Here is a 26,679-nt window from a genome sequence, read left to right as displayed (position 1 = left end):
TTATTCCCATTTTAGTGACCTGCCAATGTTTTGGGGGTTTTTTCCTCCCCCTCACACATCTGTGCATTAAGATTTAAAGAGGACAGGAACTCAGGCTGCCAGATAGGATTCAATGCTGCCTGCTCTCCAACCACTACTGCTTCATTTGCAGGTGGATTGTGTCCCCTGATCGCTATCTACACGACATCTGATCAAGCCATGAACCCAGACAATCAGTCCCTCACAAAGAACTAGTACGCTGTCCCCTGAGGGTTGAATATACTCTGCTTGTCAGAATACATATTTTGGGAGATAGCAATTATTCAGGAATGAAAAGCTAACAAGCCACCTTAGGCACTAGGCAGAGAACACTCTTATTTGGTCTGGACTCAAAACACTGAGATTTGACGAGGAGCTGCAGAAAGCCAACAGGAAACAAGAGAATTTACCAAGATGTCTTTGATGTTTAAAGTTTTACAAGCTTTCCATTTCCCTATCGGTCTAATAAAAGCAAGCCCAATCCAACTTCCACAAGCTTTCTGGCTTGTAGATCTCTACCAGTTTTTTGTTTGCTTTTCTTTTTTTTTTTTCCTCCTTTTAAAGGCATGAAGTAAAGAAAAATAGAACAGCATGGAAGGAATTGCTTAGGTGCACGAGCAAGTTGGAGACAAGCAATCCCATTAGTCTATCTATCCGTTTCTTTCACAACGCCAAGCTAAGTCTAGAACTGCAAAGAGAAGAGGTAGAAATCACTGGCAAGGGAGCCACACCCTCCCCCCCCCCCCCCCCAAAAAAAAAAACAAACCAACAATTTTGGCCTTTTACTTCACAGCAAAGAAAAAGTTTCACTTACTAGCTGCACTGGACTCAGAACTACGCCTGGCCATGTATAAGATGTACATTAGAAAGAAAAAGCTTTAATAGCAGATGTTCTATAAACTTTGAGACTAAGCTGCTCTGTCTGGCAGAGGGAGTGTTTGCACAAAGCTGATTTTTTTTTTAAGGGTTCTGAAAAAAGTGTTCTATAGCTAGAGTTTCCACCAAGGTGATATAATCTTTTTTTTAATAACAAAAATACATTTTTACTTATGTCTGCATTTTTCACATTTACAGCATTTTGCCTTTGCTCTACAGAATTCCTTTTTTAAAATCTCAAATGCTATTACTACCAATACAACATCACACTTACCAGAGACACTTTGATCATTTTTCTCCCCAGGTTTAATAAGTTTTGGGTGTAAGAATATCTAAAGATGATCCAATTATGTTCATAAACACAAAGACTTAAACAAGGAGTTTTACCTTCCTGAAACTGATACACTCTACATTAATCCAGGCTCAGCATCTAAATCACTGTTTAAGCCTTCAAAAGAACTATGAAATAATTAACACAAAATAAATGTTTCTGTTGCCTTCCCGTGGTAAGTACTTCATATTGTTCAATCACTTTTTAGGGAAAGAACTAGATACCGCACTAGGTCATCCCTTAATATAGACCAGGGCAAGCCAAACTTCTTTCATATCCAGTTAACGGGCAAACAATTTGACCTTTCAAACAGGACTACTAAAGATCTGGCAAGATCCACTTTTTAGTCTCTGAGACTTCACACAAGGCATTACATTTTACTTCAGGGCTTTGTTACAGGCACAGCTGACAGCAATTCCAAGAGTTCATACTTTCAAATACTTTCAACTATCAGATGCCATTTTCTCTTGTTTCTACTTTTACTAAGCTTAGCTGTTTAAGCTGAAGTTTCTAATGCAAGACTAACTCAGAATGAGATAGAAACTATAATAATAATCATAACAGAAAAATATTATGGACTATTCTACTTAAAATCTTCTGGCCTACATTTGAGTGGAAACTCAACACTTGGCACATCTGGAAGCTTGACAGTATATGGGCAGAACTGTCACAGATTTATTAACTTCACTCCAAGTATTCTGGATTGTGAAACACTGAAGACTACCGTTTTCCCTGCTAAGTAAAAATAAAGGACTGACAGCAGAAGTCTCTTGTGCTCTGTGGCTGCTAACTATACTTCACACCAAAATTACTGAGTATATTCCATTGGTGTAGCACTCACTCATCTGCTTTGAGGGTGTGCATCACGATACAGTCTTCAATTTATAACATGCTGTTTTGTCCCCCTACTACCTCTCTACTTGGGTCAGCGTACACAAGAGACCACGTGGTGGGAACTGCACTAGCGTCTTGAAGCGACAAAAGATGAAAAGCTACTGTGCGTGGGACACCATCCCATTAACTGACAGTGTTGAAAGGTGAGTGATGAATGAAGCTGAGAAATGGAAAAAGAGGGTGGGAATACCCCTGTGCAGTGTTATGCAAGTCATTTAAATCAGACTTTTTACAGCCTGTTCAGTAAGGGTGGCCTTCATCCCCCAATTTGAAACCTTAGGTCTGTTCTGCAGAAGTGCTTAGCGGCCACAGGCACACACAGCTGGCTGGTGCTTGAGCAGCAGTTGGTCAGAGTAGCACCTGCCCCTCCTCACAGCTGTACCAAGCCTAACAGCATCCACGTTTTGCTTCTCTCCTCCTCTGCTGCCTCTTCCTACTTTTCCCTGAACTTCATTTCCATATGCATCTAGCTTTACACAAGTCATGAGAGAGGCTGCTCTTACAGCACAAACACAGCATAAGCTCCTAACGCCACCTTCTTTTTCCTCCTTTTTTGTAATTACAAACCTGATCTACCAGCAAACGTGTCTGAGAAGACCATCATAGCCCCAATCTAGGCCCATATAGCCCACAATCACCTACAAACATACTTACAGCAGTAGCTTGTCTGCATTTAAACCAGGCTAGTGGCGTTAGTGACACTCAACCTCTGACCCATCAGCTCCGTCTTCAGGATCACACATCAGAGCAGCAGGACAGCATAAGCTCCGTAACACAAGCAAGGCTTTAAGCCAACGTGGTAACTGAAGCTACTTGCACCTCAAAGGACTCTGTGCCCAAAGTTCACAGCCTTTTTCTTCCACCCATGTCAACTCTTTAAAAAAAAAAAAAAAAAAAAAAGATAGGACCTCTCGCTGCAAATTCAGCTTGAGGACCTCTTGAAGTAAGGGAACCTGAACCGATACTTTTGTCATATTTTCCCTACTTTTACTGCTCTGAAGACTTGAGTCATTCAAAGACTCATGTAACGCCGGTCTCTCCTTTCCTTCTGCCTCTATTCTCGTAACAGCCACCTATGAAGTAAGCGTTCCTTCTATTTCTCATACTTGTTCAAACAAACCTCAGCCTCAATTTGTTTTCTCTTTGACCACTAGCAGGAGGAATATCACCTTTCCCATATTTCCACTGCTTTAGGCACATGAGAGATGGTTTTCTCTCACACTTGCCCTTATATTGATAACATACGAAATCTATTCTTTAAAAGTCAAAACAAATGGGGGGAAAAAAAAGCCAACAATGTTATCTCCTGGCTCCATACCAAAATGAACCAAAGAAACCTTTCAACACCATGTCTCTTCTCACAATGCCTTCTGATAGCCATCGGCCAACAAATAATGAGAAAAACAGTTATACTAAAAATAGCATCTCCAAACGGTGGGGAAATCGACAGAAGTTGTCAGGCCTCCAGGGCCAGATACTCGCAAAGAAAAACATAGCTAATTTTTTTGCAGTTACTATTCAACAAATGGTCCTGCTTTTTGGCCTCTGGAAGGACTGCCAATTTTGCATCTGCTCTGAACATCTAATCAGAGTTTATTTTTTCACTACATCTGTCTTTGAGAAGTGGACATTGCAAACAAATACTTTAGTTTTTCCATCATGAAATATTTAGCTTGTACTCCTCATCCTGTAACTAAACTGTCACTTATAAGGGGGGAAAGAAGAGTTGACAGCATTCTTTAATGTAAAAAGAGTATGTTCACACATCGCATCAGATATCCCTCAGCTACAAGCTCATTGGTTCCTTCCCCCCGCCCCAGTACAGCCAGCTTCACTTTTGGGGGAATGACATCAGTAGAGGAACTATTTTAAAATAAGTTAGCTTCCTATTTGGTCTGAGAAGGTTGTCTGACAAATAAGGTCATAAACAGACAAGATGCAGACATTTTTCTTTTGCCTCTTCTCCCCCACGCCCTCCCTTCTTCCCCTGACCCCTCTCCAGTGATGGTCTGTCTTGCTTTAAACTGCATAGCAGAATAGACAAGGGAAAGAAAACAAATGGTCAGAGGAAACATGGCCCTTTTCCCAATTTTCAACACAAAGAGGTTAAATAGCAGTGGGGAAAAAAAAAAAAGACAACCGGGAAACTACAGCTGTACCAACTTATCTCTGTTTCCATCTTCAAGTTAAACCAAGCAGCTCTCTAAAGGAAGAGATGCTGCTTGCAGGCAACTATGCAAACTCTCAAGCACTAACCAGTGCTCTTAGGACTTTCAGAAAACTCGCTCACATTAAACCACTTGTGCAGCTGGGAGCTTTATAATTGTCCATATTCCACTCAGTTCGCAAAGAAAAACCTCTGCTCCTTCAGGACTCGGTGCGGAGAGGATACAGACTTTGGCACTGGGAGCTCATTTGTCATTCTCAGTATGGTTTTTTTTTTTCAGTAAACGACATTTTGTAAACAGAATTAAACAGAACAGAATAACACTTCTTGCTTTATGTCTTGGCTAATCCCATCCGTTTCACAAGCACTGCTGGCTCCTGTAAAGTGCAGCATTTATTGCCCTAGGAGCAGCATCAGCAGGTAAAGCGCCGTGACCTCTGCAGGTCTCTCTGACCCCGCGCCACTTGTTGTAGTTGCAGTAGCGGAATACAGTTGTATTTTGTGCAAACCATCACAACTCAGTAGCAAAGCAAAGCAGCACAGCAATGCCAGCAGCTGCCAGTTAGGGCTTAGTTAGTAGCTCTCGGTAGCTTCCAGGACGAAGCATAAAGTTACCGACACAATTATCACTGGCCAGGCCAGCAGTTGTTCTAGTGTTTCTCTCCTATGTCACGTGCCTGCTTGAAAGACTGTTTCCCCAGTCCCTCACTGCAATAATTTATCTCATACTTATACAAAACTTGATTTTACTGGGAATGACACATCAAGCTTCATAAAATTATTCACGCAAACACAAGGGCAAGAGGCTCAGCCAGACTGTAGTCAATCAAAGCTGACATGCTCTAGGTCCACTCAAAGCATCCTTTTCCTTTATTTTCTTCTCTGCACAAGCAAACACTGTGCAAAACCAATCACACATGCTTCATCCATGTGGACAACTTGTTGGGTAACCATCTATGTACCTGGGCAGGAAAGGAGGAAAACAGGAGAGCAGAGGAGACAATTCCTCTGATAGTAACCTCCTGATACCAGCACGAGGAATTTCAGTACGCTCACACGGGATGAATGCTGAGTAGCTGATGTGCTGCACATGCATTCCCTACTTCATCCCGAGGTGGGCTGCTCTTCCATCTACTCCCTGGGTGTACTGCTTGCTGACAGGTTCATTAGCATGAGTCTCCCATCAACTACAAGCTTGCAACAACAACAGCAGAGAAAAACATAACTGAAACAGATAATGAAAACTGAAGAACTGCAAAAAGAAGGGGCTATTTGTAAGGGGGTTTTTTTTTTGGTTGCTTGTTTGGGGTTTTTTTGGAAGAGGCAGTGACAAGTGAAGCAGGAAGAAGCTGGGGGGAGGGCAGGAACACACTGAAAAAAGTCGCAGTAGAACAACAGAGCTGTCAGTCAGGTCAAGTATTTGAAGACAACCACTTAATTTTTACAGGAGGAGAAAGACAAATAGCAAAACATCTTCTGAAGGAAGATGGCTAGAGTTGCCACCAGGATTGAACATAAAAGTAACTTCTAAATAACAAGAAAACATCGTACGTATCTGCATTAGGTAGGAGGGCGCACACTGCACGTAGGCTACATTGCTGTTCAAACTACTGTTTCACTTCAGTATTTCCTTATTTCTAGTGGTAAGTACTGCCATAAAACAGAGACAAGCACTGTTTAGAGACTGCACCACAAAATTTTGATAGGCTACAAACGTTTAAAGCATACATTTAGAACAAATTTCTAAACCTCTCACAGGTCATCACAACATAATGAATAAATCATCAGTACCAAACACTGTTTATTTCAATTTGCAAAGGACAGCAGTTTTGACAATTCTAATGCTACAGTCATGCTTACTGAGTTCACTTTGGTTATGTTACTCGAGCATTGGGAACTAACCAACTCCCAAAACAAGTAATGCAAACATAATGTCAATTCAAACTCTAAAGAAGTGTGTACTGTTTTGAAAGCTGTGTTGCACATAAACAACATAGACCATGTTGCAGCTATCATCAACCCCAAATTCTGTAAATACAATACTCAGTATGCCTGAGAGCCACTCCAGGAATCCTACCTAGCAGCGTGTTTGGATTACTTTTATCTTCCGAACTGCACTTCTTTATTCTAACCCATCAGAAGATACAAACTCTCGCACAAACAAATCTAGAAAGCAAAGATCTAATGAGTGTAGACCAACATTATTCCCAAACTGGACTTATTACAAGCAACAGCAGAAGTTATTCAACACCATACATCTGCATGGATATCAGCAATAGCAGATCCCTTATTATTTGCAATCATGATTAAAAACAATTCAGCTTCAATTATTTTGACCCGATAGACTTTTTTGACCCAGCTGGTGTTTAGCAGAACATCCTGCAACTTGGGTATAAATTTTGTTTTGAAATAATTGAGAAATAAGGAGGACCCATGATGTAATTCTTGTGGTGTAGCCAACACTCAAAGTACTGGGACGATGCCTCCCAAAGTACCAGATGGAGATGCCAATTAAATAGCTGCCTTTTCAGTGGTCTGTGTTGATTCAGAAGCAATCAATTAATTCGCATGAAGACAACTGCATTATGGCAAACGTCATTTCACATGACTACATATATTACAGATACATGGATAGACATTAAGCTTCTTCTTCCACAGGGTAAAAATCTGAACCTTAGTCATTTCCTACAATAGCTATTTTACAGCTACCAGAATGTAATTAACCTTGCATCTCAGTAATTTGTTCTTATTTGCTTTAGCTTTCCATTTTTCAGCTTTGCATCACAACATAGGTCTCGAAGGAATAAGGAGAATAGTTGCTTCTTTAATTAATGTACAATGCCACGAGGAAAAAGTAAGAACAGCAACTCGGAATAATCTACGTTTGCATACATCTGCTCCAGTAATTTCTGCCTTCTTCACCACAGGCTAACTGGTCACAGTTTGCAACCTCTCATCATACAAGTACCACCACAGAATTAACTGCCTGGAAGCCCTATGGTACGGTCACATGTGGTGGCCTGAGCCACTTCAACCGTTGGCTGTTAATAAAAGATGGAGATGTACCACCTCAGCCCACCCTTCATTCCTGGTTGAAGGGTAAAGAGGAAATTGTTTTATTTTTAGAGCAGCTTCCTCCCACTGACCTCTCTTTTGTGACAGCTGTACCCCCCCACACACGCTCCCATCCCACACATCAGCTTCCGTGTTGAATTTCTGACCTGTGCAACGATACTCTACAAGGTAAGAGCCACCCTGCTGAAGCCCAGCCAGGCACAAGTACCCGTAACTACCAGTATTGCGTGCATTTTTGTTGAACTGATTTACGCCACTAACTATAAGGCTATATCCCCAACACCACATCTATTACTTTACCATGAAGTGCGTGCATCCGGGTAAGCGTACATAGCTACTTTAAAGCACCGAGTGCTATATGAAGTGAATGACATAACCCTGCAATAACTGTTGCTATTGGTTATCATGTTGCAACCAGTCTACAGTATACTAGCTTATGAAAAATCAAATGTTACAGCTACCCCTGCGTGAATGTTAATCTGTTATGCCTTAGCACTGATTGACACTAAAAATTCAAGGGAAGAACACAGACCAGGCTTGTGTTACCTTACAGTGGCAATAAGGAATACACCCATTTAAACTGTATTCCATACAAACCCGAATGACTTACTAAAAACTAAAAACCATATAATATCTTAATTTGTTCAAATCATCAGTAAAAAGAGATTAGCTTTTCAGATAAACAGCTTTAGAGATCAGTGTATTTTCTGTGCTTCGTAAACTGTACTTTATTTGAACTTAATTTCAAGGAGTTTAAACCAAAGCAGGAAATCGGCCCTCAGCAACGCAGCCAGATTCATCCTCAGCGTCTAGAGGACCAAAAAAAAAAAAAAAACCTAACAAAAACCCCACAAAAACAAAAAAGTCCTCCTTGCCAAAGAACATAATTCTGCTGTCTCATTACTGTTTTGCTAAAATAATTTAATTAGCAGTCTTCAGATACAGGAAGGCATTTATGCTTCATCAGGAAAAGAAGGGCTGGGGAGGTGAATGGTACGCGCTGTTCTAGCATACCAGGAACACAGCCTTGAATTCTTCCAGCTATCGGGCCAAAGCTGGATTGGCATACCAGAACTAAGCACTTTTTGAATCCAACTGAGAAAAAAAAAAAGCACCAGGCAGTCTCATATTTGCATACTCTTAACTGCAAATAAGGAACAGTTCACTTGAGGAGCAGTGCTGAGGTCTAAGAAGTGGATTTGTGTTTCCCCCTCCCATGCACAAATTAAAGCCCCAAAACCAGCCTGGTCTCCATCTTTTTCATTACGTTCTGCTCTTGTGGGCGCTGACATTCAGCATTAGGGAATCCCATAACTGAGGTTTCTATACGTGGCTGTTGAGGCCAGTTCCCCTAGGCTACTCCATGCAACAGCATATTTGATCCACGTGATAAAGTAGTAGTCATGGGCAATTTCAACATATGTTTCCTCTTTACAAGCTTCTAGATGGAAAGCCTGCTTATAGCAAGGCTGCACTCTAGATCTCCAGGACAGCAGAGGCCCTTACAAAAAAGTACTACTGTTTCCTAAAATTGGTTGTTTACTATGGTTTACTATCTATAGCGCTTAACTGCTCATCAGTACCACACACAAGCATCCTATGCAGGCAAGGGCCTATGCTTTTGCAAATCCCTGTCACAAGAGCACTTCTACTGTCAAATCACAAGAGTGCTATCCACATCCCCAGTTCAAATTTCTCATTAGTGTAGGAGTAACCAGCTACTGAACAAGTATAAATTTGAAGAGCCAAACTGTATTTTAACTTTACCAGCAAAATCTACAAGGTGAACAGGATAAGCCGAGTCTAAATTAACTGGCAGAGTTTGAATCGATAGTTGAGATTAGCTAAAAATATTGCCATGATGCATAAACCCAAATAGGAACCCGCTCCATCTCCCAGGGCAGTATCAATTCTGCAGTCCCAACAGGTGTAAAAAATAATTCATCTTTGTCACTAAACTACATGAACAGGAGGGGAGGGAGGAGAGCTGTCAGCAGAGAAGGTGCCATTTGTACACAAATGCCTCCACGCTGCAAATCAAGTTTAAAGGTGCTGGGGTACAGAGCCATCAGAAGCCAGTTTCTTCACCCAGAGATTTCCATTAATCCTATAAATTCAATACTACAAAGTTTGTCCCTATATTTTATATGTGAAGCGCTTCAGCCATCCGAGGAAGGCTTTGAAACTCAGCCCACATTGAAAGATAAGCCTTCCCCAAAAACATGGTTTTAAAGTAGGAAACTAGTTAGATAGTGCCTGGGTACAAAGATCACATTTGTTTTGACTTAGTTCCTCAAATCCTTTGAATACCAGTTCAGAGCACATACTCTATAAAACGCTCATGAGAAAGTGGCACACTCACTCAGGCAAATATTGATGAACTGCTATTTACAACTACTGTCATTTAAGTGCCTTTTTATTGTAAATAGTGGGATTTGCAAGAACAGACACCAGAAGATCCTCAAGCTGCTAAGAGCTGCTGAATAAACAAGGCTAACATGAGTGATTTTTCCCCGCTGCCTCCCATTTGAACTGCACAGGCTCAGCCCTGCGCAGAAAATCGCTTGTTTCCTGCCAGCCTCCAACCTCTGCATCTCTGTTTTCTGGGTGGGAGCAGGGAGGGGAATTCACGAGTAGTTTCTTTTGTTTGTTGCATAAATAAATGCAGATAAAGCGACCATTTCAAATGAACACGTCCTTCCCATGACAATTTTGTTGGAGCCTTCAGACAATAAAGATTTATTTTCCCAGCTCCGCCCCCCCCAACAGCCCTCCATGCCACAGGGCAAGTTGAGCCCCAGCATCTGTAATTAATGGCTTTGCATACTTATGGCTGAAGGTTGCAGGTTGGCCACAGCATAAGAGACTCACAGGCAAAGAGGCAAATGCACTTACCCGAGAGATAGACAGAGGCATGTTGAAATCCTTGCCCCCTTGAAGTCTGAAACCCCAAGGAGCCGGGCCCACCAAAGACACGCTGTAGTTGCTCATCTTGTTTAGTATTCAAGGATCAAATCCAAAGAACCGATGCCTGCAGAAGAGGATTAGAGTTTTAATTTAAAGACGATAAAAACAAAAGGCACTGTCTATCATTTTGAAAGCCTCCTTTCTTTGTCTGTGTTCCCCTCCACAGTATAAAAACAGCCAAAAAACCACCACACCAGGTCTGTCATTACTTGTGCTTTTATTCCTCACATGTTGTTTTCCTCCATAGCTTAGAAAGAAACGTAACTAGGGAACCGGTAACACGGACTTGGGACTTTGAGAACTTCTGGTGCTGAGATGTTAGACAACTACTTCTTACGAACAAAATACTGATTGCTGGGAGCGGGGGGAACACCCAACATTAAAGCTCATCTTAAAAAAAAGCCAATGTTGAGACAAGCATGAATTGATAGTATCCCTTAAATCCAAGTATGGAAGAAATTAGCACTACTGGCACATTCACTTCTAACAAAATGAATATCATATGCTGCCATGTCATCAGCTCAAAACTTGTTTCTAAACACATTATGTCTTGACAGTTTCAAAACGATGTCAAAACCTCGCAACTTTTAAGTTAATCAGAAGAAAACAAAATCCCTGCGACTTTTTCATTTTTATAGCATAGTTTCACGTCGGTAGAACAACGCTACGCACAAAACAAGATATTCAAACCAATCCTCAGATGAAAGCAGTCAACTAAAGCGAAATACCCACGGCCACAACTTAATCCTGAGGCAGCAAAAGCAAGGCTAAACCCAAGCATCTCCCTCCCCTCCCCACAAACGTGGGCAACAAATTACCTTTAAAAGGCAACCGAGGCACTTGATTGCCGTTCAGCGTCAAAGATAAGGGCTTCAGTTTCACCTCAGATAAGTATCGTTACAATGACATCTTAGGTAGTGGATCCGGTCTATTTTTGTATGGTTGAAGCCAGGCAGGAGCACACCAGGGCGGGCTGGTGTAAGACTACACCGGGGCACAGCCAGATTCCATACTCGTACAGGGACATTTAAGGTGGACCTTCAGTCAAGCAGAAGCAAGCGGGCTGCAAACCCCACCGCGCTCCGCAAAGCCCAGTTTCACCTGCTCATACACTGCAAGGGGCGTGTGTGTGTTATTTTTTTTGGAGGCGGTGGATTTTTTGCAGACGCAGCCCAGCCTTGCTAGGCTTCAGAGAGGGGCTGTCGCACAGCCCCCCCCAGAGCAGGGAAGGACATTTAATGTCACATACCAGAACTGCGGAGACCCGCTGCTCGGATCTGTTTCTACATCAAACAGCAAACGTTTATTCACATCGACGGCCACTCAGGAAACCAGAATGGGGCTGCCGGCATCGGGCAGAACAAGATATATAGAGATATATAGATATAAGGAAGCAGAATTTGGAGCTGGGGACAGAGGTGCCTGGGTACCCGGGCAGTTCCTGACATGCTCCTCCGGCCTGCTGACATCCAGGAAAGGGGCTCTGACCCAACCCACCCTTAAAAGTCTCAACAAGCATCAATGTACAGAGGGGGAAACACACCGCTGAGCTTTCATGTGGCTGAAGAGGGAATAAAAAAAGAAACAAAAAGTCTCCTCCAAGTTAAGCTAGGACTCTTAGGGACTCTCACCACTAAAACAAGAACTACAACTTGTTTAATTGCTCTGTGCACTGAATTCCTTATAAAAAGAGGATTTTAATTAGTCACAGATTTCTTTCTGTATAAAAATACAAATTCCTTTCATTCCCTCTAAATTAAATCCACCACACTGACAGGTCACTACAAATTAGAGACTGCAGAAAAGCAAACCACATCTAGTGACCTGCACACATGCAGTTCATCAGCACTGGCAAGAGGTTTTACCTATTAGTTGAAACTGAAGCACTTGCGTAGCTTGCTTTTTTTAACTGAGTTAAAGCTAGTTGCAATTACAAATCTAGGAAAAGATTAAGTTATATTACAAAAGGATACTGTTCTTTTTCATTTGTAGCAACTACAAAAGGAGGGAACAGAATGCGTGTTGAAATACCATGCATCACTCTCAGCATCACTTTCTCATCACACCTTTCCTCTCTCACTCCCTCGAATCTGCCATGTCTGTATCTTACAGATACACCAGGAAGGAATGGCAGACAAAGGAGATCCCTTCAAAGTTTAATTTAACAAATTTCTTAGAATACAGTAGAGTAACACCTAACACAAAGTACTGCAACCCACCAACCCCGCTTCACGTGGGAAGCGTCGCACAAACAAACCAGCCAAGGGTGAAATTGTGCAACTTTGATTTAGATAATCAAACACTTGGCAGATCTACTTCTGGAAGGGGGAATTTCAAAACCCAGGCAGAACTGCTCATCTTCACCACTGCCCACCAGGGCACAGAGCCCCAGAGGCACGGGAGTGACTACCGGGGTCCTCCTGACCCCCGGGAGTGGTGGCTGTGCCAGGGAGGGGGCGGGCGGGCAGGAGGACCCCGGTACAGCCAGCACATGGCCCCGTACCCCCCAGCACCCCCACCAAAACTCTCTAAGCGCACCGGGACGAGGAGCCCAAGCCCGACACGCCCCCCAGAGCGCTGGGTTTCGGTTCAAGGCGCCCCCACAGCCCCAGACCCAAGGAGCCCCACGGTCACCCCGTCGTGCAGCCCCACGAGTGCCACGGAGCCCGGGGACGAAGGCACTCCCGAGCCCCATGCCCGCGCAGCCCCACAGGCACCCCAGCACGCTCGGCCCAGGGCAAAGAGCTCCACAGCCGCAGGACAAGGGACTCCACGGGCGCTCCGAGGCGCTGCCCACGGCTGCCTCCACGACCCCCGGGCAGAGGGGCACCGCCGACAGCCCTGGCCCAGAGCTCCCCAGCCCACGACAAACCACACGCCCCGCCTTAAAAAAAAAAAATTACAAAAAAAAAAAAATTAAATTAAAATAAGCACCATGAGGCTTTAAAAACCCCGTCCAACCTGCTGACTTTTTGCTTTCCCCATCCTCCCCCCCCCCTTTTTTTTTTGTTTCCCCCCCCAAAGCGGCCACTCACCCCGGCGGTGCGGTGCAGGGCGCGGAGAGGCAAGAACACCCGCGGCGCGTCTGAGAGGCGGCGGCCCCGTCCCCCCGGTCTTGTTTTCACTTCCGTCTCCCGCCGCTCCTCCCCCGGCCCGGCCCGGCCCGGCCCAGCCCAGCCCAGCCCGGCAGCGGCGGGACGGGACGGCGGTGCGGAGCGGAGCAGGGGCTGGAAACCCTCAAAAGCGCCGTTCTCGGGCGGTCGTGATTTGATTTTTTTTTTTTTTAAATAGAGAAATGCACGCTTTTTCCCCCTTTGCTTTACACACAAATAAGCAAGGCGCACCTGTGAAACGCAAGGGCGAGCGGGGAGGGGGTGCCGGGGCTCCGTGTGCCGCTGCCCCGCCAGTCCCCGGCCTGGGGGAAGGGGCTGCTGTGCTGGGCGGGGGGAAGCAAAGGGCCCCGGCCCCCCAAGGTGCCCGCCGGGCAGCCCCCACTGTACCAAATGTACAATTTCTTCGGTACGGCCCCACATACGCTGCTACGGCTGCCGGGGCAGCCTGCAGCAGAGCAAGAGACCTTACAAAAAGAGAAAGAGTTTGATTGATTTAACGTGGAGTAACATGAGGACTGACAGGGATGTGCTCGTCTCCTGAAGTACATCAAAGCGGGGAACGGCAGTGAGGCAGAAGAGCTGTTCAAGCTAAAAGACAATGCTGGCACAAGAACAAATGGCTGTAAAGTGTCCATGAAAAAATTCAGCTCAGAAACTAGTAGGAGTCCGGCAGTAAGGACGAAAGGGAGGTTTCTGGCACAGCCTCTCCGTAGGAGTGGGTGCAAGAAATCAAACTGGTTCTAAGGTGTCACTTGATCAGACTATGTTACACGATAGGCTTGCCAGCGAGCAGAATAGTTATTTAACACAGGGACTATCAGTTTGACAATCCACAAGCTTGCCGAGTCTGAAGCAGGACAGACGCCCTGGGAGAGCGTGGTGCTGCGCCTCACAGAGCCGGCCACGGCCGCTGCCTCGCCGGAGGGAGGAACAGGGCGGAGGTGAAGCGATAGCCCTTCAGTTTCGTGTTTAGCTGCACCGCACGGCTAGGTGAGGCTTGAGGTTGCCGTCATACTTCACATGCATTAAAAGTCATAAAAGTGGCTGTGAAAGAAGTGTGCGTCAGGCCCAGCCGTGCCCATGCCCACACAGGCGACCCCGAGTGGGAGCCCCCAGGCTGGAGGTGATGCTGGGTTAGGAGGCCCCAGCCCCAGGTGCCTAGGTGTGCGTGAAACTGGGGCTAGACCGGTCCAGTGAGTACTAGTTATGTGAACTTTAATAGGGGTATTTTAGCATTGTCCTGCTGAGCTGTGTGTCTTGTCAGCTGCCGTGACTAGGCCAAATGCATCTCAGAAATTAAACATGTAAACCATACACTAATGTAGCCAAACCACTCTTTCAGAAATCTTTACTCTGCTCTTTTCCTATTAACTATCTCTAATCAGGCAAAACTGAAAATCACCATTACACACACAGACTCTCTCACATGATGGTAATTCATGGAGGTAAAAATTCCCCAACACAGGGATTTTTCATTGTATCACAAGGGCCTTAGGTCACTCCCATGCTGTTTTATTTATTAGAATAGAAAAAGCTCCAGGACCCCACTCCCCAGCGTGACTCACGTGACATCTCCAAGGTCAGCCTGTCCCTGTGCTGACTGCTTGGGTAGCAATCTGCTCTCAGCTCACCAGAGCGCACAGCCTGCGGTCTTAGCCTGGAATACTGGCTAGCCGCATTAGTGAAACACATCCTGTCCACTTCGGTTCATCAGCTTTTCTTGATGGAGCTATCTGCACATGCAGCACCTCAAGACCGCGTTACATTAATTCATCAGGACTGAAAGAGAACTTGCAGAGAGACTTTTGCCGGTAGGCGCTGCAGCAAGTTTCACCCTTGGCAAGACTGCGTGCACTCTGTACCGTACCCACCCAGTGCCACTCCCAGCTCAAAGCTGGCATTCTGGTCTTTAAGTCGGTCATCGCTTTTCTGCAGCGGGATCAGTTTGTGACAAATGAATCTGTCTGCCTCCAGAGAAAGGGCACAGAAAGTAGAGGCATGTCATTAGTTTGAGATCTCTCCATTCTTGGTCACTTTTCAAATAGTCTCCTCTGAGAAAAAGCTTTTCATTACAGCTGAATAGTGAAATAAGAGATAGCAAGTTGAGCAAGAAACCTCAGCGGCAGCCAGAACTATAGCTTGCCTGTTCGTCCTACCACCACCGGCTTTTAGACAGTGCTTGCATTTTTCCCTCTGAACAAGGAAGGAAGAAGTCTGGAAATTAATTAAATGCAGTAGTCAGCTAGCTGTGCAGATACAGCTTATCTCAAAATTACTCAGGCACTTAAGTCTTGTTTTAAGTGCTAATTAAATGCCTTAGGTGCCAGATAATGGGCACTGCAGAACTCTGACAGAGAATATCACCTGCGGTCCTGAACTACAAAAAGGCACTCGTAAATGGAAAAAGCAGCCCATAAATTATGAACAGATTAACAATGCACAGTAAAATGATTCTCAATTAAGCAGCGGTTAATCTAACATTAGCTTTCTGTGTGCTAAGGCACTGAACTACAGCTGTGCGTTTACTTACACTGCTACTTTCGCTTTTGCTTTTCTTCCAGAGGTAAAGCTGATGCAAGTATTTACAGTCAGCGTATAGCTGGAGTTCAGCATAAAGTAACCCTCTCTCTAAAGAGGTTAATGTGAATATCGTCTATAGCCTCACAGCTTATTTCCAGTTCCAAGATAGGTCTCTGGCCAAAAAACCAAAATAAATTAGATATGTTCAAAGTGTTTCTGAGAAGGAAGGGCTGCAGGCAGCTTTTGACAGCTATACAGGGCAAGCTGGTACACTCCGGTCATGGTGAAGCCCAAACTGCCCTGAATTGATATCACAGAAACACTTTAATTTTTCTCTTTATTTGGTATTTGGTGTTTTGTGGCTTTGTTTTCTTTTTCCTGTCCCTGGTTTGGAAAGATACCCAGTGCTGAATTACATCCTCTCTCATACATCCTGCCCACCACGACGACTGCAGTTAGCCACCGAAAGAGTTCCTTGCACGGGGGGAGCCAGCGGTGGGCACAGAGCGGCCGGCCAGGGGGTCAGGATCCGGCCGGCTGGGCAGCTATGCCCACCCAGTTCACTTCGGGTCAGCTTTGTCAGCCAAAAAAAACTCCCGTGGTCAAGTTTTCTCTTACTTGTCACCTCTTTTTTTCTCCTCTTGGAGCCCTGTTCTTCCTCTGGCTGTGCCAACCATCTTCACTTTTCATCAGCCCGTTTTTCCACCGGGCACATTTTCTCGCATTACTGCTTCTGTAGCTGTCGTCCTCTCTGCCTGCAGTTCACTTGCCGTGTCGGTGGTCAGGCCAGTTTTTAAGCCTGTGGCTTTCATCAAATTGAAACGTTGACAGCATTGGTCTTCCCACTTTAGATAGTTAGCCATTAAAACTCTTAATGTTATAAATGGATTTATGGTCTTTTTTGTATCCTGATTTCTTCTTTGTTTTAGCTTATCAAGACTTCTTTAATTTTTCTTTATCAATGCTTTTCTTTTTAAAGAAAAGGTAATATTTACCAATAAAATACTCCTTATTTATAATGTCCCCCAGAATCTTGGTAAATTGTGTAAACAAAGGAAATAAGTGTATGTTATTACTGGACTCGTAGTGAGTGAGCGGACGCATCCGGAGCCTGGTCATTCATCGAGAAGCTGTAAACTAGGCGAATCTGGTTTATTCCCTCCTTCTCAGGTAAAAGAAGGACCACCTATGTAGAGGCCACAGCCTGTGCTACAGGTTAAACATTTTCTCCCCACGAGTCCAAATCAATGAGACAGCAACTAAATCTTTTCATTCTGAGGAACACAAGAAGCCTTTTGAGGAACTCCAGGTTGCATACTTATCATGTTAAACATGGCCTGGTTTAGGGACTGAAAGCAATCTGAAGCTTCTCAGTACATCACAGCCTGGACAGCTTCATCCTCAGCCCCGCTGTGAAGTATTAGCCTCATTTTACAGATGGTGACCAGAGGCAATAAATTTTTATACATGCGAGGAATCAACTGTCAGATAAAGAATTGAAACCAGTTCTTCCAAATTCCTGCGCAGCTCCTAACTACCGAATTACCCTACCCCGGGCTGACATAGCCCTTTCTGCTTCTTCAACCACAGCGATGCATAGGAAGAAAAAATAAAAAACCATTCAGACTTCATATTTACCATTCTTGACAGAGCCGAGCATGTTACGGGAGTAACGCCTTCAATCATCCACACTCTTGCCTCTTGAAGCGAGCTGCCTGCTGAAATTTCCTTTTCCTCAATGGCAGGGAATGGTTAACGCAGAAATCTGTGGCTTGGTGTGGTTTAATTACCGTCCATCAGCTGCGCAGGAAGGGCTTGCTGAGTGATGTCTTTGAGCTACGTTTGACATACACCGTGAACACCAATTAAGTAGGGTTTGGCAGATAAACAGCCAAACTTTCAGAGTGATCCTTGCAGTTATTTATATTAATGTCATGGGAGAAGAGGTGCAGCTTCGCCTATGATCTTTTCTGTAATATATTGCCTTAGCGAGGGAGGGAGCGGGTGCAAGCTGTGGCACGAAGAGCGCTTTGCCTGGCAGGGCGGGAGCAGCCCGGCACACGGGTTGGGACAGACGTCGCAGGAAGGGAGCAGGCAGCTCCCCTGCGTTATTCCTGCCGGCACCGATTATTCACATAAGCACGGGTAATTCACACAGCCTCTTCACAAGACAGGTCTGTTCTGCAGCTCAGGCAGAGGCACTCGGTAGATGCTGTTTGGGGCTCGGCCACCACGACCCTGTGTCACCTTCACCAAGTCAAATCACTTCAGCCAGTTCATGTAACTGAACTGGTTCAAAAATTAATGTAGTCCAAACTAGTGAAACTCCAGTGTATCAACAGGTCTAACAATGCATTTACAACTGTAAAAGATTAAAAAAAAAAAAATCAACATAGCTTTCCAGTTGCGTTGACTTATCTGACCTGGATTTTATAAGTGTTTAGGTAAGTCCATACAAAAACCTCTGCATGCAGACAACCCTCTCTAGGCCTTTGTAACCACTTCTAGAGTCATAGTTCTCTGGGAGAAAAAAAAAATAATAATGAAGCCAACCATGAGCCCAGTAAGATCTGAGAACATGTCAAGGAGATCTTATTTTAGCTGCTGCCCGCAAAAAATATTAAAGCAGCTAATAGCTATTCCCACAGTAAATAAAATACATCTAATCTTTACTGACAGAGGAGAAGAGGGAGAAAAAAAAAACCCACCAAGGAAGCTCATATTTATACATTTTAAGATTTTGGACCAAATTTATATATACCAGCAGCATATTTATGTGTGAATTATGTTACAACGATTTAAATCCCTCTTGCTGTTTGTGAAAACGCCGGTTCCTTGTTGGCTTTGCAAGATTGGCTGTCATGTACATCTGGGTGTCACTGGCAGAAGAATGAAACCCACGCTGTGCCAATATTTTTTGCCGAAATGCTGCACATAGATGAAGAAAAGCGGTGAAGAGCAGGAGGGATGGAAGGAACTGTGGGCACCTAAAAGCATCCTGCATCTCTAGCTGGCAGTCAGAAGCTGTCACCTCTCTACGCTCTCCCTGGGTGGATCCAGGAGTCACACAAACATGAAGCGTCACCGAGCCCAAGACTTTCCCTCCTGAGGTGCTATAGCGTTTCTTCCCAAACGAATTTACATCTTAAAAGAGCTTGCGCTTTTTTGGTCCCAGCTGTTCCCATCGGAAGGCTGTCCTCACCTCTGTTTGTTTTAATGGCCAGCAACCTGCATCTTATTTCCAGACTAAGTTTAGTCACAGACAAATTTAAATAGTTGTTCTCCCTCCCCGCTGTTTCACTCCCGGGTATTTTTAGATGGAAACCATATCCCCTGTCAACCTTCATTTTCCTGGGCTGAACAAGTCGAGCTTGCCTTGCCTCCATTTGTAAGGAAAGATTGTGGCACTCCTGGTGATCTCAGTAGCCTTTCTTCACACCTGTTCAGATTTGTATTTTCCTTGGACATGAGACATCAAATTCATATATAGTGTCCTGAGGACACCTTACCAATGTCGTCTTCTGTAATGCATTTAGTGTTTCCACTGGAGACATCTCATTTGACATGTCCCCGAATGACATTTCCTTCTTCTCCAAGGAAGATCATATCGGTGCTCCAGAGGTAGTGGAGGCTTACCCAGTTGATTAATTTTTTTCTACTTTTCTTCCATTTTCAGCTTACTGATAAGTAATCTCCACATGTGTGCTTTTGTCATATATGCTTCTGAATTTAACTTCATTGCATTTTTGTTCTTCCTGTGACTTTTTTCAGATCTTCCTCCCTCCTGATAGTGCTTCCCAACTTTTTGTCATCCACAAATGTAATCAGCAAACTTGCAGTCTTTGTGCCCAGTTTACTGATGAAAATATTAAGCAGGAATGATTCTAAGATCTTTTAATTTTATAACCATGTATTTATATAATTAAGTATATGTACGTATATAAACTCCATTAACTACCTCTCTGCCTGGTGCTTTTTGTTGCAGTATTACCTGCTGCAGTCTTCCTGCTCGCCTTGCCTAAAAACAATGGCCTTCAGCAGCATGAGGATTAGAGCAGGACATCAGATGCTGCCCTAAAGCCCAGACGAATGGGATCTGACACGTTCTTTTTGTTTATAATCGCAGTGATGAGGAAAGCTGTGAGGTTAGACTGACACGAGCTGCCCTTGGCTTGTTCCTCCCTGTGCTGGGAGGAAAGCACAGAACTGCTGCAAGCACTGTCTGTAGTGATGTTCAGACCGGAGCCAGCAGCAGGAGTCAAAGGCCACTCAGAGGTCCGAGTGAAGAAGGAAACAGAGACACCCAGTATTAAAATATAGAGAAGTTTCATGATGTCTTAGATGCAAAACATTATCATGCCCATGTTGGCAAGGCAGCAGAAGCAGAGAATGTAGCAGTGTCAACAGCAGTTTATTTTCAAAACAGGACAGGGAACAAAAGAAATATGGAGAGAACGGTATTTTAGAATTTGTTATAGGCCTGTTAAAGTAAGGGTAAAAAACTCCCTTATGCACATTAAGGAAAGATGAAAAGAAAGAAAAAGCTGTTGTTGAAAGGCAGGTATCTCTCATCAGCAAGGTGGTGGCCTAACATGGATAAATCAAAACTGTAGATAACTGGGTAATTCTCTAAGAACTTGTTTACTCACTTATGGAAAAACATATAAGCCGGTTCCTGTAGAGGATGGACAATATATAAACAACTGCAAGTGAAGCAGGACCTAATGCAATTGGCTGTACATGCCACCTTGTGCAGTCCACAGCATCTGTGCAGCTACAGGCGGGACATGTAGCGCCCTGGTTTTCAGCTGGGATACAGATACAGGAGCTGGGAGGGGACACAGCTAGGACAGCTGACCCAAACTAGCCAAAGGGATATTCCATACCATACGACATCATGCCCAGTATGAAAAGGGGGGTATCTGGCTGGCGAGGCAACAAGGATGGGCACCGGGTTGCAGGCGGTAAGCAAATTGCATTGTGCATCACCCGCTTTGTATATTCTTTTACAGGTACTGTTGTTCTTTTCCTCTTCCTTTGCTGTCCCAATAAACTGTCCTTATCCGAACCCACGAGTTTTATCTTTTTCTTCTGATTCTCCCCCCCGCCCCGTCCCACCAGGGTGGGGCGGAGGAGCGAGCAAGCGGCCGCATGGTGCTTAGTTGCCAGCTGGGGATAAACCACGTCACATAGTCAGATTAATCAATCCAGGGATAAACAGGAGCTGACAGTACTTTGGAGGCGCGTGAATTGCCTGCAATATATTAGCCGGGCACGGGCCTGCACTTTCCTTCTCTTTGTATGAGGACAATCCTCTAAAACACAGCAATACAATCCCCTCATTCTGTAAGCTTTCATTTTAAAGGAAATATGACAGTGACAGGAGGGTGGCATCAGTCATCTTTGGCACGGCATACATGTCAAATGCGTGACCCAGGTTGCACAGCAGTAGCTGCCGTGTCAGTGCTACGTGATAGAAACATATATTAGAGACTAATTAAAGCAACAGCTAGAAAGCTGGGGGAAGGAAAAAAAAAAAGTGAAGATGGGAGGGGTAGGAAGAGCGAGAAGTTTTAGCCACTGCTCATTGCCTCTAAACTCATTTCTAGAAATACAAAAGCAGAAATCCGCTAGGAAGTTTTGATACCAATAGGAAGCTTTCAGCAAATAAAGGGCCATACCAGTGCCCAGCGTAAAATTGAGCCTCCTGAGCCCCAGGATTGAATCAGACAGCCTTGTCCTTATGCTATCGCTCAAGCTCCACCATCGGCTTGACTGAGATTTCAAAGCCTGTTAAAATCAAGTAGAAACTTTCTGCGGCTCCAGCTCCTAAGTTTAAAATTGGCACTGGGCTTTGTCTTGCATTTCGCCTCTTCCCCAGTGCTGTAGCTCGATACCCCTTGTTAGCCCGCACGGGGTGGTTTCTGTCCATCTCTCTGGCGAACATTTGTCACCTGGGACCGCTCCAGCCCCTGCTCATTTTGTGGAGAAGGAATTTTGGCAGCAATTAGCTGAAGCGAGTCTCGGGACCTTCAGCCTGTTTGTTTGACCTCTGGAAGTAGGTGGCTAATTCAAGGACAATGGAAGCTGTCATGTTACCTGTTCCCAACATGAAATCAATCAGCGGAGTGCGGGAGTGAAGTCAGCCTTTCTGTTTTGATAAGAGGGTGGCCAAGGATCTCTGGAATGAGAGGCACTCCAGCCGTCACCCGGGGGGGGCAGGGGCGCCTGCTATTTATACACCCAGGGGCAGGGCCAGGGAACAAAGTGGTTCTGCTCCCATTTTATTTTTATTTGCCTGAAACTGAAGGGGAAGGGAATAGCTTTTATCATCCAGAAGCATGCATGGGCAGTGGTTGGTTGTTTTTTTTTTTTTCCTTTTTTGATAAAAAAAAGCGGTTATCAGTATAGCATTGTGTTATATACATATTATATATACATCTAAATATTGTTTCATTTTTCAAAATCAGAATCACTCTAAAGGGCAACCCTTTTTACAAAAACAAACAAAAAAAGAATTAATCCTGTATCCCATGTGTAATGGTGATGTACCTGGTCTGTGCACTGCACGTCAGCAAACAGAAGAGTGCTTCACTCTGGAACCAGCTGCCTGAACGACACGGAAGGATGGGGATAGCAAAGCAGAACAGCTGAGAGAGACATGAGGCATACACCAGTTCAGATTTTATATGACAAAAGTCAAATTAGCAGTGTTTCGTAGAGTTTAATTCGCGTGTAGAACTATGTTTGAAACTCAGTTATACACATATTTATGCTAAGCCTCATTGGAACCAGATCCAAGTCATCTCAAAGGCTGGGATTTGTCAAATCAACCTGAGACATAACTTACAGTCATTGCAGTGTGTTTCGCCTTTGAGGAAGGGAGCGGTAGCACTTAATTTCATTCCAAAGTGCCTTTTTCCTGTTGACAGAGATAAGACCCAAGAGAGTTGCATCCAATTCTCCTGTGCTAAATCTGACAGAAAAGAGTCTTTGGGAAAAGCAGCCCAGCACAAAACCCTAGGGAACACTAATTGTAAGCTTATTTTAAGGATCTTGCATGGTCTGAATAGTTTACAAGGCTGTTCCAGTTGCTGAGAAGTCAGAAGTCTTGGTAATAAAGACCCTTGGGAAACTGATCCATCAGTTTTACAAGTTTACAGTGCTGCTGGAAAAGGGCCAGTGAGCTGGTCCCTGGAAATGAATGAAATATTTCTGTATTACCTCATATAGCTTGCAACACCGTAGTAGCCGAGTAACTTGCAAGCATTACCGCATTCATCACTGCAGCATCTGAATAATCCAGGGAAGTGCAAGCACAAGTGGCTATAAAAATAGTTTCACCTCTCATTTGTGCACAGGGTTTCCGCCACTCCTAGCCTAGCAGGGAAAAAATTCTCCTCCAAAAGCTTCCTTCTGTGGGGCACGACCCAGACCCTACGCGTGGAGCCTGGCCCTCCCCAGGGCAGGTTGCTCTCCCGTTCCCACCCCAGCCAGCTCCCAGGCTTGGCTCTAGCAGGGCAGCAGTGCTCACCTAACCTCAAGTCCTGTTGCTTAGTGGAATCACCCGTGGATTAATGACAGTTTTCTGGGGAGACAGAGACACATACAAAAATTACCAGGTTAGCCTCTGTGGGCGGGTTTCCCTCATCCCACCAACCACGTGGACTGAGACAACGTGAACCAAACATGCTGCAAAGAACACTTAGGAGCCGTAGGAACTTTTATTAGATGACCTGTAACTTAGGCCTTCTCATAGATTATTACCATTATGTTATTTTTGACGCTAGCAGTCACTGGGTATATATCTATGTTTTCAAACAAAAGCATGGCTCCAGCCCAGAGGCTTTTTGCAAAACAATTTGCTGCTCCTTCCCCCTCCACCTCCCTTTTTCCTTCCCTCTCCACCCATAAAATTTACATCCAGATTCAGTTATCTCTGTTTAGCTGGCAGGAAGGGCAGAAGAAAAAAAAAATTGATGATAGATTTAAGAAAATAACATGTTGTGTATGCAGTACAGACATACCATAAAATACCTTCAAAATGCCATAAGCCAAAATGTGCACTACAGAGCAGGATAATCAGACATATTTCAAAATAGCTGCTGTTAAAAGAGAAAAAGATGAGAGGAGCTGAATGCAAACAGAGAGAACAGAGCACATTTTCCATGTCTCACCAAAACTTTTGCAAAAAAAGGCCTCTAACCAGCTCTATTTATGAGAGGGGAAAACAGCATGAGAAATGACTTTTTTCCTTCTAGCACAAATCAGAACTTGACTTCTGAGAACAATACACCCTGGCCCGCAGCGTTAACCTTACAGCCTTGGGCGCTCTGCTTGAAATGCCTCATAAAGCAAACAAACCCTTCTGGAGTGAACCACCTCCTTATCTATTCAGCGAGAAAGGAAGAGGTGAAGGATGAGCGATGGCAGGAAACTCGCGTTTTATTCCTGTGACTTTCAACCAGCCTTTCATTCCTGTTGCTGGAGATGCAAGTGTTTGAGGATCACAAAGACAGGGATGAATGTACACAGCTCCTTGTAAGGAGTGAAGCTCTCTTTTTGGCAACTAAACATGTTTCCACTGTTTTTCAGTCATCGGGATCGCCAGACGGAGGGTGTGGGCTCATATTTTTTCTTTTTTTCGGTCTGTCTAGCCAGAGTTTTGCATAACTTCCCCCATCCTGCCTCGCTGATCTCTCTTCAACGATTTGGGCAGTCCGTCAGCACAACTTGCATGTTCTGGCTAACCTGATGAGTGATTTCGTAGGAAAGCGGCTGTGTCAGGAATGTCTTAATCCCTGCGTAGGTGCGCCACCGATCCAGAGGCTGGGGCAGGTCCCCGCTTTGCCAGGAACAGCTCTCATCACCAGACCCACCTACTGGGGCTGAAGCAGCCTTGGGCAAGGTGGGCACGCCAGACCACGACTACCAAAATTGTGGGCGTCTCTAGCAAGTGGGGATCGGTCACTTGAGGTGGTATTAGTAAGGTCTGACTTAAGAGCAAACGCATGGGGAAAAAGGTGAGCTTAACAGCCATATATAGTTAGTGCATGCCCAGAAATATGCAAGACTGTAAAGAAGCTTTTTATACAATGGAGGTAGATACAGATGTAAATGAAAGACAGGAAAAAATGAAGCACGTGGGCTAAAAACAGGTGCTGTAGGATGCACTCCATAGCTCTCCTGGATAGAAGAGTCCCTTAGCTAGACTGCGGAAACGAAGTAGATTTTATCTCCTTGCATTTCAGGAAAGCATCAGATCTAGGACTGCTTGGGAAGCTATTAAATGAACTGCAGGAAACGGGAATGTCTACAAAAAAAGTGCAAAGTTGGTAAGAAACTCCCAAATGGGAAATTTCAAAGAAACTCACGAGTCTTTGAAACAGTGTTGGGAAGGGACTTATGGGGCTGCCGGAGGGCTTTGTGCCGAGTTACTCAGGGTAAGTTCTGAAACAGAAGTATTACATACCCCATTGGCTGTGCTAATGCAAAACATCTGTTTTCTCCTTTTTGATGATAAATAACTACGGGGTGTGAGGGGGTATTCTTAACCCAGAGAGAGGGTGGAATAAATTAAGGCTGGGCATTGGAAGCCTTGCAGCCATCAGAGGATTGAAATCCTGGAGCAAACTTCAGAGCAGCTGGGACAAGGCAACCTCACTGATTTTTCTGGATGGCATTTGGTCTGTTTACAAAACACTGTGTGGCATGAGCAGACTAGAAAAGCAGTGAACAAGGCTGTGTAACACAAGCTGACTTGCTGTAGGAGAAATCAAATTTAAAGAAAATGCATTGTGAATTCCTCACGTACTTGAATACACATAGATCCTCTTCTCAGCCCCAGACAAAATTCTCAACTTAAATGTAGTTTCAGTAGTTTCAGTTTTCTCCAAATAGGAGCAGCATGGCCCATCAAACTTACAGCTATCTCCTTGTTCTTAATCGGAAGGAAAAACTGCTGAACCTGGAAACCAGTTTTGGCTGTTTGTTTCAGCCTGTGTCTTTTGTGATTGCTGGCCAACCTCTACGTGGCTGGATGTGGGTCGTGAACCATGAATTGGTCTCTTCTGCCTTAGGGAGCGTTTCGCTCTCTTAAACATCTCCCTTCATGTGTTGAGAATGACAAAGGGTTGGTATCTACTGCCAGTTGTGATGCAGGTTTGCTCTTTAGGAGCAAAACCAGGAGCGCCTCTTTTCTCACAGCCTTGTAACTGCCCTGCGGAAAGCTGCAATTACTCATCCATGCATTGGGCTTGTTAAAGCCAGACAAAAAGTTTGACAAATACCTTGTGAGGTGCTTTGATATCATTCAAACTGCAGAACCTATTGTATCCGTTATCAGGAAGAATAATACACACTTGCCCTTTATATGCATTAATCGGTTTTGGAGGACGGCAGTTTTCAGAGGGGAATGGCCTTGAATAATTTTACATTTTCACTTTGTCTTAAAAATTTGTGATACTGAACATAATCTTTAATCCTTGAAACATCTAAAATACCAGGAATAAATTACTCATTTATGGCTTTTCCCTCTTCTCCATATCTTTGGGAAGTATCAATTTCTCTAGCTAAGGACAAGATACAGCCTGTATCATTCCAGAAGTGATCATTCAACTTCACTTTCAACTTTATTCCAATGGCTAGAAACCTGGCTTGACCTTAGCTAAATTAAAAGGAGGAACTAAAACAAGCAGGAGTTTTAATAAAAGTAACAT

The 26,679-nt window shown here is 44.3% G+C and overlaps 1 protein-coding gene across 17 annotated transcripts in view; it reads right to left on the bottom strand.

The window, feature by feature from the left end:
* The window catches only part of PDLIM5 (PDZ and LIM domain 5), a 126,999-nt gene extending 113,513 nt beyond the window's left edge, over positions 1 to 13,486 (bottom strand). For 4 of the 17 annotated variants that reach the window (XM_054823306.1, XM_054823316.1, XM_054823311.1 and 1 more), the window contains exons 1-2: positions 13,364 to 13,486; positions 10,257 to 10,392 (exon numbers count right to left, since the gene is read on the bottom strand). In XM_054823306.1, coding sequence (XP_054679281.1) covers positions 10,257 to 10,352 — 96 coding nt within the window. In that variant the 5' untranslated portion in view covers positions 10,353 to 10,392; positions 13,364 to 13,486. Of the gene's footprint in view, positions 1 to 10,256; positions 10,393 to 11,146; positions 11,408 to 13,363 lie in introns of those variants that run through there. The other 13 variants (XM_054823309.1, XM_054823307.1, XM_054823323.1 and 10 more) reach the window with 9 other exon arrangements.
* Between the last annotated feature and the right edge of the window lie 13,193 nt (positions 13,487 to 26,679).

Source organism: Grus americana, chromosome 4, assembly GCF_028858705.1.
Source record: "Grus americana isolate bGruAme1 chromosome 4, bGruAme1.mat, whole genome shotgun sequence".
NCBI lineage: Eukaryota > Metazoa > Chordata > Aves > Gruiformes > Gruidae > Grus > Grus americana.
The sequence above is the reverse complement of the archived record's forward strand: the minus strand, read 5'-3'. Positions and strand labels throughout refer to the sequence as shown.